Source organism: Eretmochelys imbricata, chromosome 13, assembly GCF_965152235.1.
Source record: "Eretmochelys imbricata isolate rEreImb1 chromosome 13, rEreImb1.hap1, whole genome shotgun sequence".
NCBI lineage: Eukaryota > Metazoa > Chordata > Testudines > Cheloniidae > Eretmochelys > Eretmochelys imbricata.
In genome coordinates this window covers 13140686-13152269 of record NC_135584.1, presented here as the reverse complement: position 1 = coordinate 13152269, position 11584 = coordinate 13140686, and the positions used below count along the sequence as shown (strand labels likewise).

At 42.5% G+C, this 11584-nt stretch overlaps 1 protein-coding gene across 1 annotated transcript; it reads right to left on the bottom strand.

The window, feature by feature from the left end:
• Positions 1 to 5434: 5434 nt before the first annotated feature.
• Positions 5435 to 11299, bottom strand: LOC144273636 (uncharacterized). Its single transcript, XM_077832314.1, has 3 exons — positions 11144 to 11299; positions 9996 to 10242; positions 5435 to 6248 (listed from the first exon to the last, which is right to left on the bottom strand). Exons 1-3 carry the CDS (start codon positions 11184 to 11186, stop codon positions 6065 to 6067), a joined length of 474 nt encoding a protein of 157 aa, XP_077688440.1. The 5' UTR covers positions 11187 to 11299; the 3' UTR covers positions 5435 to 6064.
• Between the last annotated feature and the right edge of the window lie 285 nt (positions 11300 to 11584).

Here is an 11584-nt window from a genome sequence, read left to right as displayed (position 1 = left end):
AAGAGACAGGGAGCCAAGAGTTCTAGGTTCTCTTCCTAGCTGTCTTGCTTACTCACCATGTGTCTTTGTCCAATTTACTTTGGACAGCAATTTACTTTGACAGCAGCACAGCCACTATAGAGTAGACGCTTCAGCATCAGAAGGGGTTTTCCCATCACTGTAGTAAATCCACTCCCTCCAGAGGCGGTATCTAGGTCAATGGAAGAATTCTTCCGTCAACCTCGTGGTGTCTGCACCAGGGCTTAAGTCGGCTTAACTACATCTCTCAAGGTGTGAATTGTTCATATCCCAGAGTGACATAGCTAAGTCGATTTAAGATTTAGGCCTGCTCTATGCTCCAAAGTTAAGATGATGTAAGCCACCTTGCATCAACTTAGTTGTGCATGTGTCTACACTTAAAATTTGTCTCCCATCGATATAAGATCTCCATTATGCCAACATAGTAACACCACCTCCCCAGCGGCGTTGAGACATGGTCAATGTACTAAGCTCGACGCAGCACGAACGTAGACACTGCATTACCTAAGTCGACCCTAACAGTCCTTCAGCAGCTATCCTAAAATGCCCAACACTGACCACTCTCATCACAATTGTGAACTCCACTGCCCAGGGGGCACAGAGATTGGAAGCCCCTCTCCTTTAAAATCCCACACATTTTTGAAATGCCTTTTCCTAATTGTCCACCTTGGTGAGCACACCTCGCAGGTCTCCATTGTTGTGTGCAACTGCCAAGCAAACCATGCCAGCTACACTCTCCAGACACGCTCCAGTCTGGAGTCGACAGGAGATATTGGATCTTCTGGGCCTGTGGGGAGAAAAGGTTGTTCAAGCACAGCTATGGACCAGAGACCACAGGGGATGCAGGAGCAGGGGTATGACAGGAACCCACAGCAGTGCCACGAAGGAATTGCAGCAGGTACAGCAAAAGGCCGGGGAGGCCAATCATCGATCTGATGTTGAGACACAGACCTGCCACTTTTACAAAGAGCTGCATGCCATACACCGCCACCCCACAGATACCTCCAAGAAGCCTGAGTCACAGGCTCCTGGCATCAACAGTGAGGAGGAGGAGGAAGAGGACGGGGAACATGAGACCTGGGGGTCCAGCTCTGCTGCAAGCCAAGACCTATTTGAGACTCCACCACAGTCCAGTCAGTCCCGGGTGAGAGGTAGAGTTGTTATCTGCTTTTCCTTCCCCTCTAGAGTTAGGCGGCAGGGAAGGGGGCATATGGGGCAGTTTGTTATGTATGCAGAGATGTCCCTTAAATCCTCCTGAGAGAGCTGAATGAAATTTCCATGGAGGTACTCTGCAATCCTCTCTCAAAGGTTTCCGGGGTGGCAGCTTTCCTTTGCGGTAAGACACCTTTCCACACCAGTCAGTGATAACTTCGCCAGGCACCATTGCAGTACACAGGCTAGCAGCATACGGGCCCAGGCAGCTTCAGGACACCACCAGCATCTGTGTTTTCTGTGCCTTTGTTGCCCTCAGGAGTAAGATATCAGCTAAAATCATCACCGCTTGGGGAAAATGGTGCCAGTATTCAGTGCCACTGCCCTATACTTATAGATTCATGCAACCAAGCAATTCTCTCCTCATTTCCTTCACTCCTGCTGGGCCATGCTCACCATAGCTGGTATGGTGAGTGGCACCATGCACAAGCACTCTGAAGCAGATGTGTCAATAAGCATGTCTTGTTTAAAACTTTAGGAGAGCAAGGGAATGGAGTTCTGAATCTTTTGCTTTCTGTTCTGACTATACTAACAATGTTTTCTCTGTAGCTGCTGCTGTTGCGGCTTTAAGAAGTTCCCTCTCCACACCCAAGGAATGCCCGAGGTAGATAAGGAGGAGAAAAAAGAGGACTCGGGATGACATGTTCAGCAAGATCCTGCAAGCCGGTGCTGCATCAGACTGTGGATAGAGGGCCTGGAGGATGAATATTGCAGACTATATGGAGAAGGAAAGAGCGGACAGGAAAAAGGCCCAGGATTCCCAGCAGGAAAAGGAGAGGGAGATGCACCAGAACATAATGGGGCTGCATAGCTCTGCACTGAGCTCTTCTAACACCATTGGGTCTGGCTGTTCAAACTCAACAGACAACCATTCCACCTTCCGGTGGCAACTTTTCTGTTTTTGTTTCACAAATATTTTGCAGGACACAGCAAGCAGCCACAGAACAAGAGATGCTGGTGGTGCAGCGGCGCCCCTTGATTTGAAGTGGTTTCCGTCATATACAGGGTTTACAGTTTTGTTCAATGGCTTTATGCACCCCCCGCTACAAAAATTGTTCCAGCGCCTATGCAGGTAGATATAACCATTGGATTTCAGTGAGAAAAATATCCCAATCTTTTGAGTAAACAACGCCAGCACCCCTTCAATCTACCAAACGTGCATTTAATTCCGGACATGCTGAGCCAGTAGTTGAATCTTTCTTTGGTGCTGTCAAGGTGGCCAATGTACAGCTTCATAAGCCAGGGGAGCAAAGGATAGGCTGGGTTCCCCAAGATCACTGACATTTCAACATTCCCAGTGGTAATCTGTCAATCAGAAAAGAAAGTCCCTGTTTGTAGCTTTCTGAACAGAGCTGTGTTCTTAAAGATGCAAGTGTTATACACCTTTCCTGACCAACCAATACTGATGTCAGTGAAGCATACCCGGTGATTCACTAATGCTAGCATACCCACTGAAAAGTAGCCCTTTCTGTTGATGTACTCTGTGGCAATCAAAATAGGGATACACATGCCATCTATTGTTCCACCACAGTTCAGGATCCCCATTGCTGCAAATCCATCGATTATGTCCTGCACATTGCCAAGAGTCACAGTCCTGCATAGCAGGAGACAATTAATGACCCTGCACACTTACATGTTAAGTATTAGCACTGTTAGGAGCACAATTGCACCTTCAGCTTCCCCAAAATTTTAATATAGTCTCTGTGCATCAGTTTTCCTAACTACAAAATTGGCACAATCTCACAGGGAGCTGTGACACTCAGTTAATGTCTGTGGCATCCTTTGATCCTTGACTGGAACGTGGCATAAGAGCAAAGTTTTACAAGTAATAATGTCTTTGTGCCAGTGCAGCTGTGATTCCCAGGTCTCTCAGTGTGCAGGATTGTATCTCTGAGGGACAATTTGTACCATTTAACTCAAAGGGGGAGCGAGCAACAGCTAGTGAACACCAGTCTATACAAGCATTCAAATTTTAGTTACAGAAGGGAATGCTGAAAAGTAAACACATATATATCCCCCTCCAGGGAAGAGACTGCAGGATATAACTGGTACTATTTGCTTTGAAATAGATCATGGCCTGCAGAGAGAGATCGTCCAAAACCTATAGTTTCTGACACAAAACATTTCAAAAGTTGGCACTGTGTATACTTTTTTTTTTTAAAAAAAAGGCTAAATTCTGCCCTGACTAGTTCCCATATAATCCTATTGCTTGTAATAGTTTATGGGAAGTTGTACGGTATAAGTGAGTTTAGAATACAAAACTCTAGACACAGTGACTGCCTCTGTAAGATGTTGAGTGCCCTCAAACTCTCACTGAAAACAGTGGTGTTGAGGGAGCTCAGTATTTTGCAAATTGGGGTCCTCAATTAGAAGCAAAATAGTCCAAGCAAAAATAGTAAATTGATAATTATACTAAAAGCATTTCCAGGAGGAAAATGACTACCTCGCACATGGGAGATGGTGTACCATGGAAGCCACTCAGAATTTCCATTGGGCTGAATTTTCTGTTATGGCCGATTAGTAATTAAGGCCCTGATCCTTGTTTCACTTATACCAGTTTTACCTCAACGCAACACCACTTACTTCAATGGAGTTACTCCTGATTTATACCCAGTGAAAATGAGGGTAGAGTCAGATCCTGAGTTTCATTACATAGAGTCCTTTGAGCCTGGATCAATAGTAATGCCTTTTAAAACACACACTCACACATGCTGAGGAACTTTGAAAAACACTCTATTTAGAGACAATTCTCTCTCATTCATCTATTTTTCAGTTTATTTTCTTCTTTTCTTTGAATTATCATGGACATTTGCATGAAATCAAATGTTTTCTTAGGATGTTGCTTAGGATGTTGTCCACTCCTGCTGCTTATTCACCATCTAAAGTCACCTGGACAAATTTTCCTTTCATTTAACACTATTCAATTCATTAGAGTTACTCTAAATTGACACTGGTGTAACAAAGCAGAATTTGGCCCAGTGGCCTCAGGTACAGAATGTCTCTTTATTCTCAGCCAGCAAGAACAGATGAACTGCTACGTTACAGGAACAAAGATCTTATTTTCATGCAAATATTCCTCATATTAAAAGATAATTAAGAAAAACAATTACAGACAAAATTAATTGTTTTTAAACAGAATTGTTTTGAAGTTTTCCACGAGCTTCTTAGGCATTTCTTTTGTATGTCTCACCTATGATTTTTCAATAATGTCCTCCATCACACAAAGAGAATCTAGTCCAGGTTTACAACTGAAGCCAGTGCATGCTGGGAAAGACTTTGGGAGGTGTGAGGGGGGGAGGGAGTAATGGGGTTGACCTTAACTAGCTACATCAAGGTGAAGACTACCTGTACCATGTCTCCTCCAAGAGGACCTGTAAAGTGTCTCCTTCACAACTGTAAATCAAGACAGTGAGCTCTATTCAAAAACCATGCTGCTTTTTTTTTTTTTTTTTTTTTTTGCAGGGAAAGCAAAACCTTTGGCCCCTTTACACTGCTCTGGCAGTGTTGCCTAGTGGCTAGAACACCGGATGAGGACTCACAAGACTTGTATTCTATTTCCAGCTCTGACCTGCTGGATGACCTTAGACAAATCACTGCCCCTCTCTGTGCATCAGTTGCCCTAGCTGTAAAAATTAGGATAATGGTACTGACCTTCCTTGTAAAATGCTTTGGGATCTACACATGAAAAACTATGTAAGAGCTAGGTATTTATTATTACAGAGGACGTAACTTACATCCACACTTTAAGACTCCTTAATACTGCCAGGGTGTCGTAAAGGGGCATTTAGTGGAAATGCAAATCAGTCCCTCTGTAGATGTCAGTTGTGTGCTCAGAACACCCGTTGCAGTACACACTTTGCAGCAAGTTCGAGAGCATGGTTTAAATTGAGCAAACAGCTACAGATGCCTTACCCAAAGTAGCTCCCCTGAGGCCAGTTCAGCTGTAGAAGAGCCGGCAGTGCCATCCATTGACTGTGTGTCGTACAGCATGTACTCCTCAGCATTACACAAACATTTATGAGGTGACAGCTAGAACTACAACATTATAGCAAATGACACTTCTCCTTATGCTTTCTTATTATTGCAGATAATTTACAAACATGAATGTTAGCAAACTAGGCCTTTGGCAGGATATGGACTTCTGTATTGCCTGTTCTCTAGAAGCCAGCAATTGGTAGTCCTACGATGAGGCATCGCTCACACAGGCAGGATAACTCCCCTTGCACTTGTTGACTTGTGAATATTAAGAAGGATGTTTGTGCCAGCTAATTCGTGGGACAAAAGGAACAGGACTGCTAGCAGCGTGACCACATGTCCAGAGCCAAAGAATAGGCTCCTTATTTTCCCCTCACAACTGACAGCACCATGATGCATGATCATAGCCAGACACAGTACCATGGTATTAGTAAAAACTTGTCACTCTTTATATACAGAAACGTCCCATTACTACACAGGTTGTAAATGGTTATCTACTGGATTGGTAGATGTTTTAATAAATGATTAATCAGTTGTTACAGATCAGTCCAACGGCAAGTCCAACCGATCAACAGGCTGCATATTATAATCATCTATGACATCTTCTAACAATGGGGTTGTAATACGTTACTCATGTCTGCAACATGCCTATAACAGCTATTAATAATTTACAAAACATTTTAAAATTAAGGTTCCAGTTATAATGTGACCTTTAAAAATGCTTGTAGCTTTGGGTGCATTTTACTTCAGACTGAATAAAGAGTTACAAGAAGGTGTCACCACTAAGATCTAAATTAGAGCATATTATCATATCCTTAAAAATGGGTCAGTAGAGCAGTCACCAGCTGTAGGAGCCTTGTCAGTGCAGTTCTGCTGGATTCAATTTGCTGGAGAGGAAAGAGATCCAGATCTGGCACAAGGATATCCGGTTCCCACGCAGATGGCTCTGACCTCCTGCTGATCCCCAGAGATCCAGGCAGGCCCCAGGAGGGGCCCGGTGGCTGGTCCCATGGCCTGTTCTGTTGAAGGGCAAACCCAGAACCCTGTGCGAAGGAATTAAGAAAAAGTCTACACAAAGAGAAACTCACGGAGACTCCCAGGCTACTTCCATTTAACTTCTCCTTTGGGTTCTCCAAAGGCAATTAGTCCCTCAGTTTTCACTCAGACTATTGACTTCAGTAGGAGGTGCCTGATTAAATTCTCCATCATTTGGGGTTCAATCTTCAGCCCTGCATCCAGCTGGAAACCTGCCCTAAAAGGGAATCTGAACTTTCTCTCAACACAGAAAATGAGAGGTTGTCGTAGAACACTCTAACTTCTACAGGCGTACCCTGTGAGGGGATCTGGGCCTTTGTCCCTTCAGGCTTTATATGACTCCATGATGTGGTTTCCATTATTTTCTTCAAAAGACTGTTCTAATAAACCTCATAGGTGGACTTGATCCTGTTTTATTTGATCCCAAACACTGATAGGGATCCACCTAAATGTGTTAAGAAGGGACTGGAATGAGGACTGGCAATGTAGTATCCACTTGCTTGCTTTCTCATCACATACCTCTTTGCCTCCTACACAGTGAATGAAAACTGTCAGAGAACTCAGTGTATTAGGTTTCAAGCAGCCAGTATTTAAGAGTTCTGGGAAAATTAAGATGTATTTAAGAAAATCTGTTTACTTATTTAACAACAAAAAAACAAAAAACAACCTCCAGGCAACATACAGTTTGAAAGAAAGTTGTTCATACAAAAATTTAGTAAAATGTCAGCACTGAACAGTGTAGTTTAAACTAATTTAGGAAACCATAAAGTACAGTTGGAAAGCAGTGTGATTCCCAGATCGAGGACACATACTCTTATTGTGCTAATGCACTAAAAATAGTCTAGCCACGACAGCCAAAGTATCAGAGAGGGGCTAGCTTCCTCGAGTGTGTACCCTTCAGAGATGCTAGGTACATACTCAGGGCAGCTAGCCGTTCCCAATTTTCACGAATCAGTGGCTACATTTAACTTTTAGCATATTAGCTTGATCGGCGCTAGTGTGGGTAGGTCTCCTTGAGCTGAGAACATCCCCAGCTCAAAGTGTAGACATACTCAAAGGTATTTAAGCACCCATCTCCTATTGAAATCAATGGGAGTTAGGCATCTAAATGTCTTTGTGCCTCTGAGTCAAAAATCTCAAAAGCCTATCCAATCCCACATAGTCTATATCTTAAGACTAAATGAGTGGCTCTCAACCTGGGGGCTGTGGGCCTTCCCATTTTGCTAAATAGGAGGTGGGGTCCTGGCTAGATCCCAACTAAATGGACTGGAAACTCCTGGTGTGGAAATTGGGTGCTTGGTATGAAAAATGTTGAGAACACTGGCTTTCTCCATTTCTAACTTTTATAACGCAATAACTAAAAAGAATCCCATGACCACTAGTGAGCCTTGAAGTGGTATTGGTGGCCTGTAATACACAGGAGATCAGACTAGATGATCTGGTGGTCCCTTCTGGCCTTAAATTCCATGACTCATAGGACCTGATTCTCCCCCGCTTTGTACCTTGTGTCCTGTACAAAGAGAGTGAAGAATGCTACTAAATCAGAAAGGTGACATCTTATACTTATCTGGCCCTTGCTTTATACAGGTGTAAATGACTACATGAGGGACAAAGCAATGGCCTTTGGAATCCTACAAGGATAGAAAAGACCTCGTTGGTCTTGTAGTTCATCCCTCTGTATTAAGGTATAATTGGCCTCTATGACAAACCCGCCTAGCCAACAGGAGAACCACATGAAAACAGGTGCTTGTGACTGGCTTTGTCTTAAGACACTTAACTTTCTCCCACATCCTGAACTCCAGAATTATTAACACACTATGGGAGTGCTAAACAAAGCTGACATTATCTGAAATATAACAATAATGAATTAATCCAGGCAGTTTATTGAGATTTGACCCTGAAATGCTCACTGTTGCATATAAGTTACTCTGCTATCTGAGTCAGTTTAGTAGCACATGCTGTCCTAAATGAGAAACTATTTTAGATACTTTGAAGTAAAGAAGCAAGGAGAGAACATGGGTATGGAAGCAAGGACTGTGGATTTCTGTTCCTGTGAGCATGCTCAAATCATTAACTTCTCTCTACCTCTGTTTCACCATTTGTATATTTTAGAGACGATAATTTCCTACAGTATCCACCTTACGGGGAGGAAATTATAACAATTCGGAAGCACTTTGAGATCTTCTGATGAAATGCGATATCTAAGTATTATAATATTTATTATTTGTATTTAATAAGGAACAATCCCACGTTTGAAGGGGGATGGGGGAAATGTGTTAAGATGTTTTGTCATCTTTTACTATAATTTTCTGAATTGAATCCTAAAGAACTAGAGGGAAGATCATGGCAGGATTCTTCCTTGATGGCCCATAACATACAGAGCTGCATATCTAAAAGCTGCAAGCTGTGCTCATAAATCAATGCATGGGCATGAACACAAGAGTACTCATTCGGCCATGCTATTTACTGTTGGCACAGCTGTAAGTGATATGCTACAAACTGCCTGGATTACCTGTCTGAAAACTGTGAGAGCAATTTCACTGATCTCAACCTTTAAGCTAATTAGAGGGGTGGCTGGCTAAGTACAAATATTGGTAATATACAGCCGTTTACACCCACCGCTCTGAGCACACCGCAGGGGGAAGACCACACATTGTAAATAGCTTGACTGGACCCTCACTAGTAACCTTGAGTGTTACTTGTTTTGCATAAATGCCTTGACATCCACCTTATAGTTGCACCAGCAGGTTGTAACAGGCAGGAAATCTGTATCTGAACCACAGATTACAGCAGAACAACGTAGTTAACTATTCACATGGAGTTTAATGGGCAGAGATAATTGCCTTCCCACTCAGTGAAAGTAACTTGGAGTTGGTGAAATTCTTATTTTAAAGAATATATACATTAGATTACTTCTCATCTGGTTTTCCTAAATTCTCACAAAGCTAAATTCTGTTAGTTACCTTAGATAAACCTAAGAGGATCTAAACTGATGTAATTTACATCTTCTTTCTATCCCTTCAACATGTAAATGTAACTAATACCAATATATACTGAGAGAAAAAATTCAGAAGTCATGACTAAAGGAGTCTTCAGTAATTGGGTGAGTCTACTGGACTCCCTTCAAGTCAAAGTATGTGAATCTAAAATCGTGTAAATTAAATGCTAAGAAGGCCAGAAGTAGCAGGGGTAACCAGCTTAGACACACCTCTGAATTTGGCTCCGTATGTTCTGCAAACCATACCACGCACCAAACCACAACAGCAACACACACCCTAAAAGGTTCACAAAACCGTATTACTTTGCATCACTTCCATTGTTATGTACATGAACCGAGGGGAACTAAGTTTGTCTGGGCTACGTGACTTCATCCATTCAGAAAGTTTGGATGTAATTTATTGGTTGCTTTTCCACCGAGGTACAGGTTTGAAGAGGGCATCTGACTCCACTTTTTACCGAGATGTAAACTGAACCAAATGGCAAAGTAAACAGATAAAATTTTATCCATATGTCAGACGGCCATGTTAGAGCTGAGCTGTATGAATGAATCAGCAAACTTCACTGCAGTGTGAGGAGGGTAACTTCTACATGGGTGTTGGGGAAGCTTTGGTGAATACCAAGAAGGCTACTTTGTGTACTGAGCTAATACTTCAGTAAAATAAATCTGAAAACCTGCTTCCAGTAGGTATCAAAGTGTGAACGCACAGGGACTGGATGGCTCAGGGAATTGGCAATGGGGTATTAGAGCCACTCACCTGGTGACTATTGCTTCAAATGCAGACCACATTAATAGTGACTGAGTTGATCCCAATAGATGGTTCTTTAGTGGCTTATGTGAAATGAGTTTGGTGGGTCTTGGTTCAATGTCTGCATCATAAAACAATTCCGCAGTTGGCACTTTCAGGAGAGTGGCCGAGCTCTGAATGGTCACGGAGCCTGAACTCCCCTCCAGGTTAGTGGTAAGACACATGGAGGACTGCTGATGCCTGTACTGTATGTGTTCTGTGGATAAATAAAGTACTTCCCTGAGATGTCAGTTCCGCACTTAGCAGGAGCCATTAAATATGATTTCCCCCCCCCACACACACACACACACAAAGTGACTGTACATCACACCCTCCAAATGAAAAAGCCCCACAGCGTAAAAGTGCTGTGGGGAACCCTGATGGAAAGGGGAATTAATTCTGGAATCTCTTCTTCAGCACTGCACCAGCAAGGCACAAAAGGAGGGCACAGCAGGGACTAGTTTTCCTCCTCAATGGTAGGAACTCAGTACTCCCTACGCAGACAGAAATACCCTGCTCATCTGCTCACATCCCTCCACTAGAAGGCTACTATGTGTATAGTAAGCTTGTTTTATTTTTTTCTTAGTTTCATCTCGCTTTACTGCCCCCTTTCCGACACAACAAAATGCGAATAATGGAAAAGAAGCAGCTCTGCTCAGAGGGTATAATTCACCTCTGAGCAGAGGGCCAGCATAAAGACCCGAGCACCCAGACCCTCAGAATAGGGTGTAAGTGGGACATAAGTGGCTCTTAGGCGTTGTGCTGTTCTGCTGCACAGAGGTAGATTCCCTCCATGTATGTTACCTTAGCAACAGGGACTATATTAATCTTCCCAATGTGCTTGCTACACTCACTCTCTCATTTGCTTCATGACCTAAGTCATGTTGGAACCTGTGTCTCCTGATGAGAAAAAAACACACCGTTAAAGCATTTAACAATTTCTCCTTCTACTTTAAAAAAATCCAGGCCCCTAATTTCTATAGAAATTCCATCCTAGTTCCTTTTCTGAATGAGGTTCATGATCAGCTCCTGGCTTTCCTCATTACATTAATGACACATGAATGGTAATGTGAAATTATCCAGCCTCGGTCATGCATATGCAATAACCCCCCACTCACCTGCAAGATCTGTCTCACTCATTTCCCCATTAAAGAGCATCATATGTTGGCTGATTGGCTTCTCAATCCCTGCATTATGAACATATACAAAAACATTGTAAAATGTAAATTCAATTTGCTGTCATGCATTTTTATGAAATTTTAAAAAAAACATAGTAAGCTTTTCCTCGTTCGCAAAACACCACTCTACTTAGATTAGGGATACTGTGGAAAGTGGTTAAAAAATCTGAAGCATTATTGGAAGTTGTTTTAGGGGCTACCAAAATGAATGAGGATGCATTAAGTGTTCATTCTCACTAAATCATTAAAACTGAGGAACAGGAAGAACGTGTTCTAGTTAAATTACAAACAGTAACTAAAGAGCCAGAAACCCTTAAAATGGAGGAAGATGTCGATGTTTTTTCAAATTCACTGGTTCAAAAAAAATACACTAAATTTTTA

Coding starts and splice junctions, on each gene's coding strand:
- LOC144273636 (XM_077832314.1), bottom strand. CDS start 11,186: ATGATGCTCTTTAATGGGGAAATGAGTGAGACAGATCTTGCAG. Junction 10,243..11,143: donor GAGTGAGACAGATCTTGCAG/GTGAGTGGGGGG, acceptor ATTTATCCACAG/AACACATACAGTACAGGCAT. Junction 6,249..9,995: donor TTTGAAGCAATAGTCACCAG/GTGAGTGGCTCT, acceptor TCCTTCGCACAG/GGTTCTGGGTTTGCCCTTCA.